Raw genomic sequence first — 25870 nt, forward strand, 5'->3', positions numbered from 1 at the left:
TGAATCTTTAAATAAGTCATAATAACTTTTTTTGTATCAAAGAAAATGGAGAGTTTGACATGTGCAGCTAAGTATTTTACCTCAATTCAACTTCAAATTGAAGAGAAGTGAATAGAATACACTAATGGTAATTATTTAATACATTTTAATGGAAGAAATTATAGACTGTGAGTAAGTCAGTGCGTCTGATAGTGTGCAACAAAAAAAAGCCTTAATTGTTGTACCACCACTACTTTTAACTCAATTAAATCAAGAACACATGCACTGCCATGTTAATTAGTGTTAAAGTTATCGTCAAAGATTAGACTTGGAAGTAAAATTGTGTTTTTAAGTTCAAGTAATAATGTAAGAAACTTACCTGAACATGCTAGCTTTACTGCGCATGCTTAGTAGCCACATTGCCGAAAAGCCCGCATTTGCTTGCTCTTTTTCCAAAAACAAACAAGTAACAAGTACAAGTAACACATTTAGCCTATTATGTATACATAACTTGAACCTTACGCTCATGTTTATCCATTTCATGGAATTACCTAATTGAAAATGAACGACGTCAGCTCTCGAGGGGTCGGCAACATTCGTCACAACGCACACCGATGCATTGTGGGACTTGTAGTATCAATGAGGGCTTTTCGAGCAGTAGGACAAGACAGAAACTGGTAAGATATTTTGCTTATGTACTTGCAACGACCGGATTATTTGATAATGGACAGGGGTATAAGAGGGAGATAACCCATCAGGAAGTGAGTTAGGCAGCTGTTTCAGTAGGAATTGATAGCTGTAAGTCGGGAAACAGTAAAAACATGTAAGGAGACGTTAGCATAAAATACCTGCAGTAGCAATTAAGAGTCTTATCATATGAGGAAATCTGATAATGAGCAAAACCAAACAAAGTTATAAGAGAAGCATATTCCGTGTCTTAACACCTGAGGTGTTTCACAAGGTTTGTTGTGTTGCCATAGCGCCTTACTGTTTGTCCACAAACAGCACAAACTGTTAAAATAGCTGTACACGTTGCCAGCTAAGAATGCTTTTATACAGAGTCAGGCTGAGATAGACTAAGAGCGCAGTGGGGGCATGCGGCTTATTTTATGCTGTCAAACTTATTTGTGTCACTGACCGTATAAATATATAATCGCCTCATATTATTACAGAAAAACAACCAATTGATAAATGACTAGCTTTGAAATTTAGAGGCAAATGAAAACTGTTCAAAAAGGATTCATTTTATTTTAAAAAGGACTAGTAACAAATAACAGTTCCCAGCTTTATAAAAGGTGAAGACACTTTTAAAATGTAGGTATTTTAGCAAGAAGAAACATGAAGTCGACAAATTTGCTTTCGTGGGCCACATGTGATAGGTTTGGTCTGACCAAACAAAACTGAATTGCAAGTTTTAGAATCAATTTTTTTTTTAAAAAGAGGCCAAATTTTGGTCTTTTCGATGATGTGATGAGATATTTATGGCTGCTGAGCTCAGAGGTTCTGACATTAGTCAATTTTACTAATTTACGTGCCAATACAGTGGCATGCCAGACATAAATCAAAACTGGTTAAAAATAATTATATCAGCATTCTTTTCTCGTGCATAATATTTAGCCTAGAGGACCATTGCATTTTAGAACATATACAATTTCTAAGTGCTGCGCAAAACACAAATTTTAATATCAAAATATGAATTTTAATAGCAGCGATCTAGGTCTCAAGAACGGTAACAACGTAGCAAAGTACTGTCCGCCTCACCGTGTACTTTTTTCATTTAACGGTTTTATGTGATCAGCAAAACACACATGAAAGGAGCACGGGTGACTGAGTTAAGGTACTTAAAAACCACAAAGCATGAAGAGAACCATAATTGCTTGTCACATATGATGAGGTTTGATGAGGAAAGCCTGCCGACAAGAATATTTCTGCCGTGTGGTAAGTCTTTATAACCACCCGGTGCAAAAATGTCAGACGTGTGAATAAGTAGCGACTTTTTCATGCTCAAGCTCTCCGTGAGCTCTTTGGCTTGCAGGTAATGATGTCAGCTGTGTTAAATTTACAAAAACAACTCTACATTCCATCAATGTGGGATTTACTCATATGTCGTGAAATCAGTCATACTTAATTGAACGACTGCAGCGCTACTTGCAGTCTTTTGTCACTGGTGTTTTGAAGAAAGAAGTCAGCATGAAAACACAAGCAGTTTGGCAGCAAGCAGCAATTTCTTATGAATTGCAATTCTTATGAAGATTGACATACTGGGAACATCTTTTTGGTGCTTCATTCGAATAGTCTCCGTCTTGTACTTTTTTCAAAACTTCCCTGGCTTTCCCTGTCCTTCCCGTTCCCTGGCTGATTAAGTGCAGGTGGTTGAAATGAAGGCCAAGCTGACGTCGTACCTCGAAGACACATCCAGTTCCTATCGTCACAACAAGCTTGAAGCTTCCTCACGCTGCCAATGTTCTGTGTTCGCACCACGCTGACGCAACAGGGCATTCAAAGTCAAACACATGCCGTCTCTCGCCGGGATATTTACCTTCCATTTTGACCCCTGTGGACAATCCTACTGTTTTACAACATTCCACTTTAAATCATACAGATTTATGGTGATCTCTCTTTGAATGCCTGAACAGCAGGTCGGCACGGGGATGTCGGGTTGATGACGGGAAGCCTCCTGGGAGGTAATGTTCGCCACCAATAGGCTTAGGGCGGTATCGCCATTCCAGTGATCTCTCACCAGCCTTACTAAAAAGATGACAATCGCAATATATGTATTCGAGTCTCTCACTGCGAGCAAGCCAGCGATGCCTGATGCGGTTTTAGGGACATTTCACCAATTTCCTGGTGATATTTATGATTTTTAACCATTCTCAAAATTTAAGCTTTCAAAAACCAGTTTTTGACTGACATGTCTATCATGAGTATGGCTGTGCTTGGTGACTCGAATAAAGAAGCAAATTGACCGTTAAAAACGAACGCCGAATCACATATTGTCGCATGATGGATATTTGAGTGGAACTACTCATGTTTCATTATATGTGACGTATTGAACTGTTGCAGAATGAATCAGGACAAGTGGCAAGATAGCAACAAACTATTTAATGGGAACAAATGAGATTACTGTTGGCAGTAACAATACTAAAACAATAACGCTAACAGATGCATGACTTGCAACTCATCATTTCAGTCATGTAAGTTTTGGAAAATAGGAACCCTCCAAGCCTGTCTTCTATATTTATCATCATCCATCATCAGTGTAATAAACATGTTTAAAATTTAGTAGCAATGAGACGAAGTAAAAAGTAAGTCTTTTGAAAATGTCTAAAAAAAGAGCTGCTTCTAACCGAAAAGGCCTGCAGATTTTCTTCCAGAACTTCCTGAGACTTTTTTGCAAACATACCTACCAAATGACATGCCGCTAAGTTAAACTTGCTTTGGGGCAGAAAGTGTTGCTGTGTGATCAGTTTACTTCAACTTCCATTTGTCATCGGTCCAAGCGCCTTTTATCATTAGTGACCTCAACCTAAGATGTCAAAACTTCCTGTTAGATTGAAAATGTACATATCTTACTTTTATGATACTGCGTACTTAAATCGAACACGCCATCTACTTGGCCAGCCATATTTATTTCATTCCGTTAGGCTCCCGACAGTTGGCGGATTACTTTGCTTAAGGCAGTGTAATATGTGAAAACGAATCACTCGCTAATGTTAATTAGCATGCTACTCGCCGCATTTTTATCACTCAAAATAACGGCTATTCATACAAAACGCTTCAGGAATGTATACAGAGTAGCATCTTAACATTATTCACCGGCATATGCTCTTCCTATGCTGCATAACTTTTATTGCCACAACTTGATCATGACTTTTTCCTTCTACTCTCTAATGTGGCTACAACTTAACAGTGTAACAGAACGAGCGGAACCACACTGCCCCTAACTGGCCAAAATGTTTACAACATGAACAGCGCTCCCAATAAAGGCACACACAAACAAGGGCAAGGCAGTCTAAAATAATTTAAATAAAATCAATGTTGGGACATTTAAAATCGATTCTGAATCATACTAAATGATAATCGCAATTCTTATGAAAATCAATTTTTTTGGGGCGCACCTCTAATGTAAACCCAAGCTCAGCCGTAATTAATCGTTAGACATTTAACATCAAGAACACTAAAATAACTTGTTACGAAAAGATTACAAGTGATAGTAATACTACCATCTAACATTTTATTATCTGTAACCTATTGTTTGATGTTTCCTTGTTTTGTGCCGGACAAATTCATGAGTTTTGACACACACGATTAAAGATACAGAGGTCCTCAGTTTAAGACAAGGGTTTAAGACAAGGGTTCAATGCATACGTTAGCAATGTAACCTAAAGTACATAAAGTCAGAATGTGTTGCAGATTATTAGTAATTTACGCTACGTGGTAGTAAAGTCATAATTACAATCAATTTGTTAAAAAGTAAAAACACCAATGTAAAACAACTACCCCGTTAGTTAGGTAGGATGATCGGTTGGTATGTTATAGTATGTCAATCAGTAACGTAGTTTTGTTAGTAATTCAGTCATCCCGCCTTTCGTAACTTTCAAAATGTGTATGTCAGGACCATCATAAACTGAGGACCTAGTAATTGGTCAGTTAGTTGCTTTAGCGAGTAAATTACAGGAGGTACTCAGTTCACAATGGTCGTTTGCCAAGGACACCCTATAGACAGATGGTTGGTCATTTATAGTCCGTCAGTAGTTCTTCACGAGCTGTATGTAACCTTGTCCATCACTGTGTGTAGCCTTTTAACACAAGCTAAACAGAACTTTAGCTTGTGTGGACATAAAAAAAAAACAGCACAAGGTTAATTTACCTGGAATCCGAGCAGAATGCAGAGGTACCAGGGCGGGCGGTCATTAAGAGCGTAGACTAGGTCGGCGGCCGAGTCAGCGCTCTCCTGCCGGGCCTCCACGTCCACCGCTGGCTGTTCGTCCGCATCTTTACCCTTTGAAAGAACCGCATCATCAAACTACTGTCAAATCCCGTGATTAAATCTAAACAACAAAAATTCGAAGGTGGGCCTAATAATAAGCACACATTTTTCACATCGTTTACACCTAGTGGTTGTAAAAAAACAAAAACAATAAACAAACTAGAAGCAGTGCTCATGCTTCATCAAACACACGCGAATCCCACCCGACAAGGACAACACAGCAGAAGGTTTTATTTAGTTTTAAACCTTGGTGTGTGTAATTGAATGCCGTCAGTGCCGTTTGGCTCCACTGAGAAGCAAATACTGACCATATGCGCTGAAATTCATTTTGATTTGTGGCATGCGCAAGAAGGGAGGCTATGGCAAACTCCCACCACACACACTCACACATACCACAAATGTTTTTTCAGTCCCGGTGGTCCTCCTCACCTTCCACCTTGCCTATATTTTGCTGTGGATTTAATGATATACTGTATGTATGGAATCTGTTCATACGCGTAGGTCAGAGACTCCCCAAACACCTAGTTTCCTACTTTATGTCTTCAATCAAGACCAGGGTCATTTTTTAGGTGACTACTCAATTCACGCGTGCCGCTTTGAGGTCTGTTCTTGTCACGTGGATAATCGTTTGTATTGCGCAAGGTGTCAGTCGGTATGAAAATAACTGCCTAATCGTGCCCATTTATATGATGTTAATGGGCTCTTTGCACAAATCCACTACTTCCTGAACTCAGTACCATTCCCTCATATCCTGTCTTTCATGCCTGACCTCAGTACCCACGGCGACAATTGCCAGACACACCTGGATTAATCAATTTGTCCAATCATGAAAGACAGGAAAGGAAGGAGTAGTATTGAGTTCAGGAAGTAGTGGATTTGTGCAAAGAGCCCATTAGTGCTGTCACTATCGAATATTCTTAGAATCAATTAACCTATCGATTATTCAGTCAATTAATCGACTAATTGGATTCATTTAAATTTTGGATTAAAGTGTATTACAAAAGCATTTTTCCCCTGACTGACTGATTTAAAAAAAAGGGGGTATTGATTAGGGCTAGGTATCGATTTAGATTTCCCAAATTGATTCGATTTGATTCAGAAGGGCCCAATTCGATTAATGATTCACATTCATTTTTGATTCAGTTAAAAGTGGGGTCTCAAATTTTCACTCAGAAATAAACACTTCTTATACACTGGATATACATGAAATCCTTCTCAATCAACACCTCTGGGCTTCTGTTAATATGTGGTGGTGATTTTGTCATCAACAACCACCCACTTATTATTATTAACTTAAAGAACTCATAAGGTATTCGTAAGGATCCGCTGCATCAATAAAGACAAAAAAAAAATCAATTATTTCTGAGGAAGTTGAAAATTTGCTGGAAAAAATGTTTCAAAGCTTTTTTTGGATATCAATAGAAGCAAATCCCTGAAGGTATGAAAAACCACCAAGTAAAAAAATTCAGGATTTTATCGTAAGGCCAGATCACCCAACGTGAGCATGGGTAAGTTGGCTTTGCGTTTGTGGCACCCCCTGTTGCTTTGGAAAGAGCAAAACTCATTTTTATAAGATGATTCCTGCAGCGTTGGCAAATGCCAGGCAGTGCAAACAAATGCCCCGCCGCCACCATGTGTTTCAGGAGTAGCAGATTTGAGTACAAAACAATCATGGCATGTTTGACATGCGGTTTAGCACAATTTGCGGGCATTTCATTTTGAGTTACGGGCCAGAGATGAAAGTGTGACTCAGCATGGCTTGCATTAGTGCATGGAGGCCATCGTCATTGCACCCAAGGTCAATTTAACTGAAACTGTCTTGTGGTCTGTGAGCAAATGAAAACCAGTGCAGTTCAGGTTAGGGCTGGGGCGGGGGTCCGGGCTACCGCGTCTCCCATGTGCCGTCAGCACTACTTGTACTAGCGCTCGCACAACCTTTGGAGAGCTTTGCAAACAATGCAATGCCAGCTTGCCAAGCAATAAATCTATTAATTTTATGTGCAACGGAAGTGGCCAGCTAAGCGTTTTTTTCTCTTGAAAAATATTACTTTTTTTATCAAGACTAATAGGACTTCTGCCTTGAAGTAGTACTGCTTTTTCCTTTAAAAAAATTTCACTGGTTTAGAAAAAAAAAGGTGCAAAAGCAACTTTACTGTGTTCCAACAACAGATGAAAAACATCTGCTTCCAGGTTGTTCCTTTTGTGTCTCGTGCTGACGGAAAAAGGTGGGGGGTGCAACATAATACGTCCAGACAGACAAAAAAAATATGCACAGGCTTTTTGGGGTGTTTATTTGAGACCTTATATACCTTCAAATGCCTAGAATTAGTGCTTTAACCTTTAGCATGTGTTAGTTTTAAATACAAAGCGCAGGGGGAAACGGGGCATCCGATCATTTGAGCAACTGATCGGTTCCTTGGACTTGCACATTGTTCTGAGGTTTTTTTTGTTTATTTGATTGAAACTATGGGATAGATAGATGGATGGATGGATGGATGGATGGACGGATGGATGGATTGACAGACAAAATTTTATAATCAAATTTAATGGGTTAAAAATATTAATTAATTTACAAATTTAACCAAAAGCAGGGCAGTTATGACATGAATATTTACATTTAGTTTTATCATTGCATTTATTGTTTGTTAATCAATAATGAATATAGTATTTGTTAACTCTTTGACCGCCATAAACGTTATAAAACGTTTAGCATAAACCTAGGGAAGGGCGCAGAGGACGTTAAAAGACGTTCACTATGTTTTTTTGTTTTTTTTTTGGAAACGGGTGCAGGAAAGCCTTGGGCAGCTGTGCTGAAAGTATCAGGCAGATCTGGTTAGTAAAAGACTTGTTTTGGTCCATAGAGGGCAGCGATGACTCTCTTTGCACAAGGTTGGATGGGCCGCCCACCGTGGGCGTCAGTAGAAGACGTGAGGCGGAGCTAGAGTGTTGAGGAGACATGGCTGAATAAGCCACAATGGCTGACCAAGCAACCGGTTGCAAGCAGCTCACGCTTGAGCATTTTTTTCAAAGACGGAAAGCATCGATCAATACTAAAAAGCGCATTGATGTCGACGATGATGATGACTCCGAGCTTGACGCCAAAGTTGGAAGCCTTGACGCGACTGTTATGATCACGTAGTAAGCCTCACCGGCTAAGCGCGGCTAGCGCTGCTAAGGCCGGAAAACGCGCACAATAACCGACCGGGTACTTCTACACAATCGGACATTCGATCGGGCAATGGAGAGTTGGCATCGACCAATGCAGATTGATGATGATGATGATGGTGAATCCTGAGGTTGACGCCACAGTTGGAAGCCTTGACGCGACTGTTATGATCACGTAGTAAGCCTCACCGGCTAGCGCGGCTACCGCTGCTAACGCTGGAGCTTTCACATGCGGACATTTTGTCGGACAATGAAGAGTACCCCGAGTCCAATGCATATTCATCAGAGGAGCGGGTACAGTCTGATCACGGAGAAGACACTGTTTCTGGACTACGATGCCACCATGAATGGAGTGGATAAAATGGATCAAAACATCTCTTACAACCCGGTGTAGCAACTGAAGGACATGAGGAAGCCAGACGTAACACCACCGTAACGAAACCGTAGCATGATCCTGATATTAGACTTGATGGCAACACACACTGCAGTATATACTTGCTATTCCCCGGAAAAAACGGCCTGCAAGAAAGTGGAGCAAGCGAAGAGGCAATCTGTTGTGCAAATGCTGTTGCGTCTCCTTGCACGCAGGAGAGTGTTACAAAAAGAAAAACTGTCGTTGAAACATCCACATATTTGTAAATAGCACCACAGTTGCACACATTTGTAAATAGTTTGCCAAATTGTTGTCAAATTGTTACACTGTTGAATGTAAATAAACGTATTTTGCTATCAAAAAACACTTTTTCATTCTTGGTGGTAGTGTTTTATAGAAGTAAAGCACTATTTAGGTGTTTGTGGCATCATTCATGGACAAAAAGAAGTGTAAAATTCACTAGAATGCATGAAATAATATCGTTTCACTAAAAGCTTGATTTCTCCGTATTTTGGTCCAAAACAGGCGAAATTGGGTGAAACTAACCATTTTCTATTGTTGATTACTAAAGAACGGAATAAGGTAGAAACAAACTTTTTTTTCTGATGAAAGATGAAAGTCCAATCTTTCATTTGGTAGTACGTGTGTTTCCATAGTCCGAACAGAACATTTTCTGTGGACCTTGAAAGATCAGTCAAAATGCTTAAATCGGCTGGCACTGACGGCATCCCTTTTCTGAAAACGTCTGACAGTCAAAGAGTTAATAAGTTATTTTAGAAAAATAAAAAAATACAGCAAGCATTTGTTACATGGCATATTTAAATTTAGTTCTTTTTTTATCTGAATTTAAAAAAAAAAAATTTAACGCCATGCCTATTGTTTTTTGGGCAGTTTTTTTTATTTTCATATTTTTTTTTCAGCTGGAACTGGTGAATATGAGCAGTTCAAAATAGTTCTACAGGTTGTAGGCTACATTAGCCTTGGTGGAAAAAGTTTTGAAATGATTCAAACTTTTTTTATATCACAAAAAACTGGCATTCGGACAGGTATGCGTACATGCTTTATATCCACTGCAAAGGTTTAGTGCACTTGAAAAAGGACAGAAGCACTTAAAAGGTAATACGTCGGCCTCTTGATAAACAGATGGACTTAATACATTGGCATGATGAAAACACTGAAAATACTAAATCACCATTCTCGTTGGAAAGATCAGCTAAGGTTAGCTTTGATTATCTTTTGAGGTTTTTTTCTAAGGCTCGATTGCCTTTTTAGTCTTGACTACTCCCGTTAAAGCCTCAATTTGAGTGATTTTTAGAACTCCTCGTTTAGTTTTAGGATTGAATTATGCACAAATGGACACGAAAAAAAATACTGTGAAGTGCAAGATAACAAAAAAAAATGTCAGAGTATTTATTGTGTACTCAAGCAATCTCCAAATGCCAACCGACTGTTGCGCTTTCCTTCTTCTGTATGGTTGCTTGATGGCCGCTTCCAGCTGTGAATCGGTTGACAGACGCTTGATTGGGTTTCATGTCAAACATGAAGACCAATTCATGTTCCATTTTTTTTTGCCATGTCAGCACGTTTCTGCTCTACACAAAGGTGCCTTTGATACCTAACCTCGCCACCACGTAGCATGACGTCCAGTGAGACAACGCTCTACTAGCACAATGCTGTCAGAAATAGCCACAAGGGTTCTTTTGTTGTCAAGTTGAATCCGATAGCCTTTGTTGTCTTGTCTTTGTTGTCGTTTTTGTTCTCATCTTTATGTCACAACAGCGCATTCTGTTCACGCTCTGGTTTTAACAAGACGTTGCGGTAAATGATAAGGGCGTATACACACTTCAAAATTGGTTCTCTGGACTGGATTGAAATACTGAGAAACCTTGATGCACACCGACGGTTGGAAGCCCGGTGCGTATCAAATAAGAAAACCCTGGTCGGTGCCAAACCAGAAACCTGGTACGTACTAAACCAGTGCGTGACAAATAAGCCGACATTGGTGCATACCAAACATGCATATAAATAATTGAGCTCGGGTGCCACACCAAATTAGTGAACCCTGATTCGTACCAAATGGTTGACCCATGTAAGACCTGATGGGTGCCAAACATGGACCCTGGTGCACCCCAAATGATGATGTGTGTATCTAAGGCTAACATAAAACCTTGTAGACAAGCTAATAAAAGTTAGTGAAGGCCTTCAAGGCTTTCTTAGATAGCCCAAACACATGTCAGAAGAACTGACATGTAAACCTTATGTTTACAAGGCAACACATAGAAACTGAAATCTGACTGGACTGGATTCATTCAAGTGGTAAATGTAAAGGAATCCAGTCCAGTCAGATTTCAGCTTTTATGTGTTTCCATGTAAACATAATTGGCCTTCACAAGTCTTAACTGCTGGCATCAAACGCACATATATACGCGCGCAGACACACACACACACACACACACTCACACACACACACCCCCACACGTTTGTCTTTCTATGTTAGTGGGTACATCTCATTGACATAATGCATATAATCCTAGCCCCTTACCCTAATCTTAATCATCACAACTCATTGCCTAACCCTTACCCTAACCCCAATCAAAATCCAATTCAAACCTAAACTCTAAAACCAAGTCTTGACCCTCAAAAAGAGGTCTGATGGCACATATAGTTATATATTTCATTCTTTTACATTATTAAAAACGATTATATTAACTTCACACACCTGCGGCTTATTACCTGGAGCTTCCTTTTATCTGTTTGTTTAGTTTGGCTCGTATGCGCGCCTACTTGTGTGAAAACCGAAAACCCTGATAAGGAACCCTGATGCATACCAAAGGAACAAACTGTCTGCACAAACTTCATTCAACCCAAGCAAAAATGTGATGTATCCTTGTGCTTTTTACCTCCTGGTGGATGGTAGGTGTTGGCATATTTATGACCACTAGGAGCAGGGGCTACCTGATACGCAGCACTGAGGGGGTGTCTAAAAAACACAAAGAGGTCATCTCCCCGTTCAGAGAGGCCACATGGGCCAGATGGCTTTCCTCGGCACGGTACAAACATTCAAGTCGCTCTGCCGTGGAAACACCAGGGCTGGGTAACATTTGTCACACCGCGGTGAGGTTGTCTTGTCTGGGCTTTTACTGTCTGTTTTATTTGGAAAATTCTGACACCTTTCGTTTCCAACCCTGATTCCTGATTCTGTCTACCTGTTTCCCATTTCCTCCGTGTGTTAAATGGTCTGTGTCTCCCCAGTCTCGTGCCGAAGTGTTTTCGTCAGAGTCACTCTAGCCAGTCACAGTCGTAGTCCTCAGCCTTGTTGTCCTGTCTTCTGTGTGAACTTTTGTTCGTAACTTTGTATAGCCATAGTATAGTTTTAGTTTAGGAGTGATTTTGTTTTGTTTGTAGGTTAGACATCCTCCCTTTTGGAGCACCTTTAGTTTAACAATTTATAGCCTTTGTTTTTCCCTCTAAATGAGGAGGAGTTTTATGTTTAATAAATATCTGCCTTGGCGGCAAACTCCCATCTCTGCGCCTGAGTCCTGAATCTGCCACGCCTTGTCAATAGCGCATTAAACTTAAATCTCATTTTCCCATTTGACCAGATTTCTCCCACTTTGCTAGAAAAAGAAAATGACAATGACGTTATTAAAAACAGGTTTTGCTTTTTTCCACCCCTTCTGGGATTTGCTCTATTTCTCCTTGCGCCATCTTTCACTGAAATAATGGAGAAAACATGTACAGTAGGTAAACACGATTCTGAATAAATCTTTTTTTACGACCGGGGTCAGAGTAGTTTGGGATTTTTTATTTGTTTTGTTTTTACCTTTGTTTAAAATTTCAGTGAGTTGTATTCATTTTTAAAGCAGGTTTGTTCGTTTTTATTGTTATTATTGTTTTGAAAATGCTTTATTTTAGTTCAGTTTATATTGGTTTTAGTATTAGTTTTTAGCTTTGGTTTAAAGTCAGGTGCAAGATAAACAAACAAAAGGTTCCTAAGTATTTTGTAATAAGTAAAGTAAAATACAATTCTCAAACAACTGACCGACCTTCCTTCTCCTTTTACAGCAATACCAAAATAAATACATGAAAAACGATCCCCAAAAATTCACGTTTGATGTTAACTGACAAATATGAAAACCAAGAACATTTTCGCAATAATTATCGTTAAACTACAATTATCAAATGACTATTTGATCTTCCTTCTTTTGTACAAACGTAAAGGTCATTTTCACCACTTGTATTTTTTTTTAATTTCCTATGTTTACATTTCCTGAACACTTGAAACCACCCGCATGCTGGATCTGTTGCGTCCCTGTCATCGCTTGGTCTCCCGATGCAAGCAGATTGTCAAAGACCGCAGTTAAAATCAATCCATCCCGGATCTGGACCAGAGTTCCTGCTCAACCTCACTTCTCCGTAGCGTGGTCATCCTTTTAACAAGCACTTTCTGACTTTTGAACTCACGGTCAACTATTAAGTTGACTGGTTTCAAGGCTACCCATTTGTTGTCAACACAGTCACTGACAAATTCTCCAACTTCCTCATGTAACACCTAAAAACGGTGGCGAAACATCGACGCAAGGGAGGATAAAGAAAAAATATTTTGGTTGGCAATATATTCTAGGCGTTTTCTTCATCTGGATGCCCACACGACCACCATTGCCAGCAATGGACACGCATTGCAAATCATTGAGGAACATCTGGAAGGTGAAAAATGATACCATTGGGCAATCTCCACCTGGCACCTGCATAGCGCAAGTTCTTGTTTTTGCCGTTTCATTGCAAATTCTGACTTTTGAGTTTTGGGGAAAAAATATGACTTTACTTTTCCTGGAAAAATTATAATAGCAAAACACGATTACATTTTCTACTACAGCGGTACCTTGACTTCAGAATTGAATGTGTTCCGTCTAAATACATTTTCCTTACTGAAATGAACTTTTCCTGTGCCCCAGAAAGCAGCACATATTTTTGTTGCATGTTTTTAATAAAGGGAAAGCACGCTGAATTGTATAAAAACAATATACAGGTAAAGAGAAAGTAAATAATTATATAAATAAATAATAATAATAATAATGTTTTTTGTAAAGTGTAAATAATTACTGTACATACATTCGGGTGGGGGGCTAAGCACATTGGGGACCCCCCCCCCCCCCCCACCCTATCAAAAAGGTGGCTTGGGAGCCCTTCCCAGGTAGTAGGTAATGTAATTATTTAATAATTGAATTTTATTTAAATATTTTGCTAATTTTTAGACTCGTGACCTCAAAAACTTGCAAAATGGGGTGGGGCACTTATTAATTCAAAGCATCACTGTATCTAGATCTTTGTTAAAATGTTTTATAATTTTTTTTTTCATATAAATAAATTCTAACTTTTAGACATTTTTTGTGGGAACTTATACTTTTTTTCTTTGGAAAAGGTTGCACTACATCTAGAGATATATAAGTTTCGCAACTGCTTTTTTTTTTTTTAACTGCTTTTTGCCTCTCTTTTTTAAATCTACGACTTGGACTTCTATGCCGTTTAAAAGCCAGTTTATCGGATATGCATGAATCTTTGGACTGTATTTGCATAGACAGGCACATAAGCGCTCGGCATAAAAAACTCTCGCTTCTTCATTTTCATTCATCGGGACAAGTCTAGTTTACCGTGTTTAGCTGGCCGTTCTGACAGACCGAGGGCGTTTTTCAGCACACCTGACAATTTGGTGACAGAAAGTAGACTATAAATTAGACTAGCTCAGAGCAGGTCTAAGTTGTGGTAAAAGGTGCTGTGAATTTGATCCATGCGCAAGCAGACAGATTTGTGATATGTGTGGTGGATGCCATCATGTTTTATTCATAAATATGACAACAGCGTGCATCAAGCCCTCTGAATCATTAGCGATATCAATCAGCTGACAATTATTTAGTTTATCGATATGTCGTTACAACTAATGCATGCTCTACAGCCCCCCAAAAAAGTCTTCCCATTTTCACCCCCAGATCATCACCCCTGCTCAGTATCAGAGTTTGTATTGCACATCAGTCACTACGACTCATTCATGCAAAATCTGTCTTCTATAAGCTTAACACAACGTTGTGCATCACTGTAGCAAACATCATTTTAAAAGCTAGTTTATCAGATATGCATGATGTCATCAGTGACTACAGTGTACAGCTATACAAATGCTCTTCTATACACATTCTGTTCCGTACACGCACGAGTGCTGATGTCTGTGTTGCACCTCGATCACTACACTAGGCATGGGATCCCATACGCTGGTGCCTCCCGTCACAAAGGCACGCAAATTTATGGAGGTTCCAGTTCAGGCTCAGAGTTCAAGGCCGTCTTCAAAACATGAGTTCAAACGACAACAAACACATCTGCTACTTGTAGTGGAAAGGCTTTGCATTGTGCAACCTACGAAAGGTCATTCGTGGCTTTATGTGGCCATCTGGTGGTGGTCCCGCCTGCACTGCAGGGCCCTAGATTGTAGTAGGTAACGTTGGGTTTTTAAGGAGAATCGGATTTTTTATAAATGAAGAATAAAGTTCATAAATAATAAGAATTAATAAGACTAAAGAAAATGAAATAAAAATAAAAGACTAAAAAAATTAACAATAATAAAAAAAAGCAGGGTTTCCTCCCATAAAAAAAAAAACCTTAATGTTAAAAATGTTATTATAAAATATACAATATTCATATTTTTTCTTTAAAAGTGTCATTTCAGTGAATTGGTGCCATTTGTGTTTCTAGAAATAAAATGTATTTTTGTAAGTGTGCTGCACATTGAACTGATTGCATGTTGTTTAATGAAAACAATTAAAAACATAAATTCAAACTACCTTGTTGGACACATACTGACATGTGTCTATATTTCAAGCATTTGCTGATTCTATACTAAAATTAAATTATTTTTACCTTTAGTTTTCAGATTTGTGTATTTCAACTTCAATATGTCAGATTCAGAGTTGAAAAAGGTAGAAATTATACTGTGAGAGAATAACAAATATATGGCGCATAAACGCTTGCCAGTGTGTACAAAATTTTGTTGTGTTAATTGATTATTTGCCAAGTAGCATCATGTGCATCTTCAGCGTCACAAGCGCATAGACATAATATCAGCGACTAGGGCTCCTGGATTGTGAAGAAAATAGTCATCACGATTAATTTGCTAATAATTGCAATCACGATTAGGACAATCATTTGTTTATTGGTAGCCTATAAACCAAGAAAATGTTTAAACATATAAAAAATAGTAAGACAAATAAATTTATGTGAAAAACTTTAATTATGCAAGTTCCTTTAGGACCAAACAAGATTCATTAAATTAGTAATTTTAAAATAAAAAAGGTGCAAATATAGAAATTTAAACAACTCAAAATTAGTATTAATCATCTTTTATTTTTGTTTACGATTATGCCAATTTTGTAATTATGGAGTATAATAATTGAAATTGTAATTGAATTTTGATTCATTGCACAGTCCTATCAGTGACAATATTACTATGGTTCTGTAAAAGTGTTGACAGTTGATTACACAACACAGGCAGGAACTAAGCAACAACAAGTGCCATCTATCGTTTCCTTTAATCTCTTCCAGAAGACAAATGTGACGCTAGAGTCATAAACTTTGGCCTGACAAAACCTCACCGATTATCCGCTCACAGTCGATAACCCGACACATTCTCCCCCATGCTCTTGTCATCATGTTTTATCTTGTGGCAAAAGCATATCCTTTATCTGATGATTCCATTACATTTTTAAAAGTTGGTGACAAAAATAAATAAATAAAGGAATGATGTATGGGTTTCCATTAGGATTAATTGCATTTGCAATTAAATCGCGGTTTGACAAAACGCGATTACGTAATCGTGAAAAGCTGCGATTTAAAAGCTCTTTGAACGGAGCGGTAGGAGGGAAAGGAAGGGGGGGGGGGGTGCGTAACGTCTAACGAAAGCCTGGCGCCATGAGTGCATGTAATTTTGGGGAGTTTTTTTTTTTGTCTCATAAGACCTTGAGACGAGTGTCTAACATGTTCAATCTGTTTGATCTTGGTTTTATAACAACACTTCACCAATGTGAGTTATGACATTTTGGCTGCCGTAGTGTCGCGCGTTTTGTAAACCGAGTGTATACGCATGTGTGCGGCAGCGGCTGATACATTTGTGTCGTCCTATATTTTGAGGCTAAATAGGTCTTTATGCGGCCGTATGTTGTGTCGTCCAATTTCATGAATGAAAATGAGGACGGACGAAATGATTATTGCTCGTCATTACTCACCATCATTTAGGTGCCGCCGATGCAGCCTCTTTTGATGTACATGTATTGTAGCGAACAAATCAGGCCAAGCGGAGAACAAACAACAACTCTTTAATGACAATTTGCAAGTAACTGTCGGCCGTAACCACACCAGAACACAACAGCGCCGAACGCGCTTGGCTTACAAAAAAAAAGTTTGTGATCCACCCACAAGGATTGCTACAGAATGCTAGTGTTTTTTAAATCAAAGCGGAAAACGTCATATAAGCAGGTATAATTGAAATGTTTCATGCAACATGAAAAGTTGGATATGTTGAACTGAAGTGGTAAATTGTAACTGTAATTGTAAAAATGATATTAAGGCTTCATTTGCCTTTATCTTAAGATCATATAATCTATATTATATCTGATATTGTTTATTATAATGAACTTTTTGTTGGGTAAAAAAATCATTGAAAAGGATCTGGAAAAAAAAAATCGCATATGATATCGCAATCGCAATTGGGGGAGGGGGGGGGGCAAAAACAATTCCAAAATGACTCCTACCAAACTTCATCCTGCTAAGTGAGAATGACTTTTTCTTTTTTTTTCTCCTTTTTGAGACCTAGCGACAACATTTCACGTTGCTAAGTGAAACCCATAGTGAACAAAAGTGGTCTTGTCCATCTGACATTTGCCGACGATTGGATTTCCTTGTAGCTGGTTTGTTGTGAACACGACCACCAGAGTGCGTGGAATGTGCTGTGTCTTATGTCTGATACATAGTGTGTAAAAGAAATTCTATGAACAGCTGTTAATGTATTTTTTATACTTGTATGATTCTTAAGAATGATCAAATGTTTGTAAGACTTGATGAAGGGGGCCTGTGGGGACATTAAAGGTTTGATGGCGGCGATGGTTTGAGGCTGAGCCTGGAACCGATTGTCGACAAACAATTAGGGAAATATAAAAATGTTAGGGGGCTGGGAAAATGTTTTATTTCTTCGCATGCGCTAATTGTTTGGTTTCAGTTGACGTCGCACGTAAACGCGCTTGCATGTGATGGCACATTTTTATTTTAAAAGATGCAGTGTCTTATACAAGTGAATCATTTCATTTGACTCCAATTTAGCTCTTGGTAACATGTTCAAAAATACCAAGTGGACAAAAGTTGAACCTATGGGTGTACATTCTAAGTAATATTGTGAACTGTCAGTAATATATCTATTTTAGTACAAAATCAACCACTGGGATGACTAACGTAAGAGTGGTTCGTCCATAAATGAATCCAGGGGAGTAACTGAGTAGTATATGTGCTTAGGGCTGTTTGTTTTGTCAAAACCACCCCACTCGTGCTCGCTGGGGACCGTCCGTGACGGTGCAAGCCACGCCTACTTCACAAGCACTGCGCTCAGCCCGTAAACAAACGTGTAGGATTTAGGACATATTTGCCCACGTACTTGTCGTCATGCACAATGCCATTGACTTTTTGTGCTGCTGATCACATAAACGATGTCATCTATTTATTCATGCAACCGTAAAAGTTGTATTATGATGTAGAAAAAAACAATGCTTTGTGAGGTAAGCTCTATAGTAAGTCAAATGGTTTCAATGTTTTTGTTTCAGGAAGAAACAAGCGCGTGGGCCATGTGCGTTGAGGATGGCAAACATGCCGGAGTCTCTTCATACCACTATTCTGAATCACACACTTCCAAGAGGCAGATGTGTGTATTGTACACTCAAATTCTTTCAAAGGTCAGTTGTCTACTTTTTTCATATGCATTTTGGGAGCCATGCTTTTCTTAAAAACATAGTTGCATGCATGGGCGGATCTACCGGGGTGGCATAGGGTGGCACATGCCACCCTAAAAGAAAGCCTTGCCACCCCTGCCGCCACCCCAATTTGCAGCGACGAATTTGGCATTTACGATTGAGAACTTAAATGTCTGATTGCAGTGAATGCAACACTTTTTTTCTACATCTTTGTCCAAATTGTAAAGGCCAGACTGTGTACAAATGTGCAAAGTGCAACGATCATTTGTGCCTCAAAAAAACAAAAAAATGCTTTTGTGAGTTCCACAAATGAGCTAAAGAGACATGCTCACTCTTCATTTTGAAAGGTCAGTCAAACTGAGTGGGAGTAAAGGTATAAAGGTTTTAAGGGTTGTAACTCCTGAAATGTACTTTGTTACATCAATAAAATGGTTTTCTTACTTTTTAAATTTTTATTTTTATTTTCTTTACCATGAATGCCAACATTTTGCAGATTATTTTATATGCTCTACTCATATCAACATTTTCAACATGCGCCAAGTACGTTTTTGAAAATTCTGCCCCGAAGCTAATGTCACTTAGCAACATGAAATTTGGTGGTGACGTCTATGATGATTATACGCTAAAAAAAAATGTCTCAAAAAGCCATGCCTGAAAAGGCTCAGGATGTCTCTCATTTGGGTTGAAGCAACAATTGTAGAATAAAATTTCTATGGGTCTTTCAAAATGAACTCACCCTAGAGATTTGGTTTGACTGCTACCAATTTGGAGGTGGACAACACAAAATTTCAAAGAAGCGTTTTCATAGTTGCGTATGGGCGGGACATGGCGGCAAAGTTTGAAAACTCACTCTAAAACAATGTTGAGCAAAGGGACTTTTTTTGGGGGGTGGAAAATTCAGCCCCGAAATTTGGACTTACTCTTTATCATTACAAGATGCACCCAAAAATCTGAAAAAGCAACAAACAAAGTGCATCGTCAGTCTGCAAACACAAGGCTCCAAACTAACAATTTTCTTTTAAAGGAACACAGTAGCTTCTAACCTGAAATGTTATCACCACAAGCAGAACATTTAGGGGAAAACACTATAAATTGACTTGCAAAGGTAAATATTCATCCCACTCATTTTCACTATATTATTGATAAATGTGTGGAGTAAATGCTTGACAGCAATGAAAAATACTTAACAGCAGTAATTATAAAAAAAAGAAGAAAAAAGATATATGTTTTTTTTTTTTAAATCAGCAAATTTACTGGTTGCACTGGTGCGAGTGGATGGCATTTTTCAGGTGCAGTGTTTTCAAATTTAGGGGCAAAATTCCACCCATTTAGGGTCAGTCTGAAGCCCTGTAACAATCTAGCGAGTATTTGTCTTTTTCTGGGGGTCCTAACTCGTTGATTTTGTCTGATTGCTCCAAAAAAGCAGGAAACTCTGTTGGTCAAGTTCATAGGGAGATAGATGACTCAATCCCCTGAAGGATATTAAGGGCCCAATGCCTTGCGTGATGAAGTCCTCTTTTGGAATTATGATAAAAAAAAATGTATTGTTATTGAATAGTAGTAGTGTTGTCAAATTGAAAAGAATGAAAAGAAATAAAGCTACATAGCTTTGGCATGTTTGTATGTGACAAACTGTCAAAAAGTCTAGAAACCCTTCTTTGAGTCTAATATACAGCAAAGTAAAGCACAGTGCAAACGATCCCATTGACATTTAACCCACTTTGTTGATTCCACATTCCACAGTGGCTTAATGTAACACTGTAAGAAAGGACAAACACTACAACTAATTTAAAAAAAAATCCCCAAATCTAGAAATCCCTTTTTGTTTCGTTTTTGCTCACCATGAAGGTGAACTCACCCCAAAAACTGGATTGTCAGCTCCCAGTTCCTTCAGGTCCAGCTCCAGGTGCTCCTCCTTGACGTTGAGGTGCATGCCGCCGACGGACAATCAACAAACACCGGCCCAAGAGTAGTACAGGAAAAAAAGTGTGGGACTAAGACGACGGGTCGCCACGGCAACTGAAGCGCACAGCCAAGTCACAAGAAAGGTGGCCGAATGGTTCTGGGACCTCCCGCCCCCTCGACCTACTGTACAGTCATGTGATGCGTGACCAGGGCTGGTCCTGTGAAAGCGCGTCCGTCACATGTGTCGCTTCATCGGTCACCCTCGTCATCAGCTTCGCTCAGGAGTCACGGAAAAGCGTGAGTTGCCCTTTTTCTCCACAGACTGATCAGCACTGACATCAGGACACTTCTCAAGTATTTTCATCTACTTGGGGGTGGTGTGGCTCAGTGGTAGAGAGCTCGGCCCTGAGTAAGACCCCGATTTGCCCCAGCCAACCACTGGTGTATGAATGGGTGAATGTGAGGCACTATAGCTAAAAAGGCGCTATATAAAAAAACTCATTTACTGCCAGTCCAATAAAAATGGAACTTTGACGTCTTTAGCCGTCAATGGCAGTGTATGAGATAGCAGTCCATTCCTTACCTCATCCTTGAATTTTAAGAAAAGAAAGTCTTTGAATCCTTGAAATACCAACTTTAAATGTAACTTGAAAGGACAATGACAAAATAAAACAATTTAAAAAAAAAAGTGAAATAAGAATATAATTAACTAAAATAATAGCAACTGACTGTTCCTGTGTGTTTTAGCCTCTTGGGGGCAGTGTAGTGCCATGCATCCATGGTGTACACACTTAAAGTGAGTACAGAAGAAAGTTGCGACTAAATTCTATTAAAATAACTCCTTTTTCACACATTGGGAAGAATTTGTGCCTTCGCGTAGTGTTATGTCACCTGTGGGTGACATTTGTGTGTGGAATATTTGTTATTTGAAGGAAAAACACTCCCACAGTCGATGCTAACTTCCTGTTAGCTTTTGAATGGGATCCTCCCTTCGCTTTTAGCATTAGTGCTAGGCTAGCGATGTTTTAAAAACAAAGCATGTTCTGTATTTAAATATACAGTAGATATCATTCTTAACATCGTGTGTTTAGTTTTACAGTTAACTCCAACCGCGGTGTCATTAAACAGCCAATAGGACGCTTAGGGACAACAGAATAGCCAGAATAACAGACGCTACACACTTTCTAGTTGCTAATGCTACGCAAGCAAAATGGTGCATTCAGTGTACTTTCACAGCGTTGGAAACTTCGGCTTTCTTCAACAACGTTTTAAGGGGAAAATAATCAAACATTTGGCCCAAATGACAAATTGTTTTGACAGATGTTTTAAGGCCAATAATTGGCCGATTATAATCGGCGGCCGATTAATCGGTCGGGCACTAGTGGAGATCATCAGAAGGAATCTGAATGTAAAGAACTGAAATGTATTCTGGATGGGTCCACCACCAGATGTTCCATTTTGTCAACAAACAATACTATAGAAAAAATGTACCATTGCGATCAACTATATTTGCTATAATTCATTCCTTTGTAAAAAATCTTTATTAGCTGTACAGGTCACATTTTTGCTAACATTTTAAATATTAATTGTCTTTTGGGTAGGAATAGGTATGAATGAATGGATAGACAGATAAACACTGGATGGGTAGAGGGATAAATGGCGGGACGGATGATAAATGGTTGGTCGGACGAATGAACAAATGAATGTTTTCATGAATGACTCAATTGTTTGGATGGCGCAATGGATGAATAGACGGGTGATTGGTTGCATGGATGGATAATGTATTGCTGGTTGATTGGGAGGTTGGTGGATGGATAGATGAATGGATGATTGGTGGTTGGTTGGATGGATGGACGGTTGATACTTTGTGCATGAATGGATGAATTGTTGATGGATGGGTGGATGAACAAACAAGTCATTGACTGGCTGGATGAATGGATAGCTATTTTGATGAGTGGATGATGAACGTTTGGGTGAATGAAGGATGGATTAAAAATGCAGGATGGATGAATGAATGGTTGGATGGATGGCCGACTACATGGACGATTGGCTGGAGAACCGGTTCACTGGATTCAAATGTTGTTGGATGAATGCATGGTTGACAGATGGATGGCGAAATAAATGAATGATAGATGAAACGGATTGGTGAAAAGTTGAATTGATTGTGAATGGATCATTTAAGATTGAATCAATGCGTGATAGGCTGAAAGGTTGAATGACTGCTTGGGAGTTGGCAGGATGACACATGAATGATGAGGGGTTGCTAAATGGATGGATTGTTAGATGAAAAACAACAACGTGTGAATAAATGAATAGCTGCGGTCTCACTGAGTGAAAAAGCCAGCTTTGTAAACAAAATGGAGCCACGGTAAGTACGAGCGCTGCAGTGAAAACAGGACTCAGGACGGCCTAGAGTAGACTCAGCGGGTCTCCCCCATCTGACATAACAAGCAACACATCATGTGTCGCATTCAGGCTAACAAGTGTTATTTGACTGTCTGGTCTTGGCGGAGGTTCTAACTTAGGTTTTTCCAATGTTGATCCACACCATGTCCATGCGCAGTGGTTCTCAAACTTTGTACTCGACCTAAAAAATTGCTTCCATCAGTGAAGATCGTCTTCACTGTTGGAAGCTTAAAAAATGCAAATGTATCTAATTAAAAAATAAAACTAATAACAGTTTTGAAAAATGTCAATGATGAATAAAAAAGTTATCCAACTGAACCGTGCATAGGAAGTGTTTCTTTCTCATACCATAAAGGAAGTCCACACTAGGGTTGTGCCAAAAAATCGATTCTCATAAGAATCGCGATTCTCATTTAGTACGATTCAGAATCGATTTGAAATGTCCCAAAATCTATTTTATTTAAATGATTTTATACTGTCTTCCCTTTGTTTGTGTGTGCCTTTATTGGGAGCGCTGTTCATGTTGTACCCGATTTGGCCACTTAGGGGCAGTGTGGTTCCATAAAAGTCCAATAAAAGTTGTTTTTTTGCAGTGTGGAGCCGTTCTTTTGAGTGATAAAAGTGCCGCGAGTAGCGCACTAATTAGCATTAGCGAGTCAGACTGGAGTAGATCATTACGATTCCTTGAATTGAAGCAAAAATCAGTCAATCAAATAATTTTGAATCAAAAAATCGTTCTCAATCGAAAATCAATTCTGAAACGAATCGCACAACCAAAAATCGGAATCGAATCGAATCGTGACACATTCAAAGATTCCCACCCCTAGTCCACACTACTAGCACACCTAAGAAAATCCCCGCCAAGTGTTGGAAAAAGTGTTTCTCTTTTTGCCCTTCAAGGCACGACCAATGGCTCGATGACACGGTGAGCCATTTTGTCCCATGAGAGGAAGTACTTAGACAAAGAACAGCTAAAATACTGAGTACTAAAAAATGAGAAGCGGTGTCAAAGAACAAAGAACAAAAATGGAACTAAAAAGCTTAAGAGACTGTAAAACAGAGGAGGAAATGGACGGTTAAATAACCATAAAGGGGTCAAAGCGGCTCAAATGCAAGTGTTAACATAGGAAGTTTTTAATTGCCTGCAATGAACTATTAATTGTTTTTCATTTATTGTAGTGTAGTTCATTATCAAGATGTCTATATGACTGTTTTTAGAAATACTTTTGAATTATTTTTATTTTTTAAAACAGAGTAGAAAAATGGGGGATAGAGAAGATGAAATTATTATTTTTATTTTTTATCATTTACATCCCTATTTTATTATTTCTATCATTTAGATCCCTATTTTATTGAAAACAAATCCAAATGACAGAAATGTCCTTAGAAACGATTAGTCAAAAATTATACATTACACCTATATTTAATTAATTTTGCATTCTATTTTAATTAGTTAATTCATATTATTTTCATAATGCATGCACTGTTTCCATCCATCTATCCATTTTTCGAACCCTGGGCTTGACAAAACACAACATTGTGGGTGGTTAGCGTTGAATGCACAAAGTAAGTCATTCAGAGTGATTGAGAGTCTTTCCATACAATAAGTAAGTACTTCAGGTACATGACCAGCATACAAACAGTGTAGCGTAAATCGCTCCTTTCACATGCTAACCCACCGAAACATCAAAGCCTTAGATTTAGCGACGCTACCTGCAGCTCGCGTTTGAAGCCACTTGACGCCCTGGCAAGGCTTACAAAGACCCTTTGTGCTTTTCGCGTCTTTCAGGTCACCACCGAAGCACACCTACCACTAATGGATTTAAATGTAGCGTAGCATCCAAGCAACGAGTGTGACTAATAAAGAATCAACAGGAACAATTCCCAAGCCTTGTGACTGCGCGTCCATGGCTGCCGCACACGAGACCGCATCAAATGTTGCCACGCTACACCCGCTAAAACGTCGCCACGAGTTAGCTAGCGCATGTCATTGCTACAGGAAGTTAACGTGACCTCAAGAACTATAGCAGAACGGATCCAGTTCCAAGTCATGTTAGCTTGGCTGGCAAAGCTTGCCAACAGGACCTCACGTAGCGTTAGCGTTGGCTAAAGAGCATTATTTCATAAATATCACCTTCAGACTTATGGCCACTGTACTTTCGGGCTGAGAAACCTCAGGTGCGAAGATAATAGACCTTTAGCGAGCTAGCTCAACCTACCACTCCAGAATCCACATTTTACTTGGAGCTTCAAATTTTCAAAACCAACCTTTAAATAGCATTTCTTTAGCATTTTGGCTAATGTGGTAACAATAGCGTAACATTATCGTTGTTTGTTTATATGTGCTTTGACCTTGACATGCGACCAGTTTGCTGTCCATTTTTGTGGAACTCAACATTGAGGACCCTCTCCATCGATTGAAGACGACAAAAAAATTTGGCCGAAAACGTGACAGCACCTGTGACTTGTTATTGTCCAACACATGCCATATCTTATAAAGAATCCATTGAAATGCAATTTTATACAAATGACTTAACATACTGTAAGTATGTCACATTAGAGGTGTATAGAACGTTGATTATGATGTCAATATAATACATTAGCAGCGTATAGAAGATGCAAAATGATATCAATATGTGACAATAACAGTGGATAGTTGTTGCATGACAATAAGATACAAACACGAAGTGGCAACGTATATTGTACTATTCGAGAAAAACCTCACCCACAAGTACTGAAAATCACGCTGTTCTTTTCTGCACTCTTTCGTCGTGACTCACTGGCTTCCGTGAGAGGACTGAAATTACCGTAATGCAGTACCTTTTCTGTAAAGCACAAGGGTTTAGCTTTCAGCTATTTGATTGGTAAAAAAAAAAGAAATAAAAAAGAACACTTCTGGGAAAAACTGGACGGGTGGCAACTCTATCCACCACATGAGTAGACTTTAAATAATATATGTTAATATTGCATGTTACATCATATTAATTTTTGCTGCTTTTTCTGCTGAGATCACAGGGTGTGGTATGCTTTAAAATCATCATCATTCACTTCTAA

The 25870-nt window shown here is 38.9% G+C and overlaps 1 protein-coding gene and 1 long non-coding RNA gene across 2 annotated transcripts in view; one reads left to right on the forward strand and one right to left on the reverse strand.

Annotated features, from left to right (window-relative positions):
• LOC147175514 (solute carrier family 23 member 1) overlaps positions 1–20558 on the reverse strand; it is a 62940-nt gene extending 42382 nt beyond the window's left edge. The window contains exons 1-2 of the mRNA XM_086074426.1: positions 20364–20558; positions 4850–4981 (exon numbers count right to left, since the gene is read on the reverse strand). Coding sequence (XP_085930552.1) covers positions 4850–4981; positions 20364–20438 — 207 coding nt within the window. The 5' untranslated portion in view covers positions 20439–20558. The remainder of the gene's footprint in view (positions 1–4849; positions 4982–20363) is intronic.
• LOC147175515 (uncharacterized) lies at positions 624–21036 on the forward strand. The gene is made up of 3 exons (XR_015094666.1): positions 624–656; positions 18359–18487; positions 20384–21036. It is a non-coding gene; the product is annotated as an uncharacterized LOC147175515 (long non-coding RNA).
• The last annotated feature ends 4834 nt before the right edge of the window (positions 21037–25870 follow it).

This window comes from Leptonotus elevatus, chromosome 4 (genome assembly GCF_054856555.1).
Source record: "Leptonotus elevatus isolate MCC_2025b chromosome 4, RoL_Lele_1.0, whole genome shotgun sequence".
Taxonomy (NCBI): Eukaryota; Metazoa; Chordata; class Actinopteri; order Syngnathiformes; family Syngnathidae; genus Leptonotus; species Leptonotus elevatus.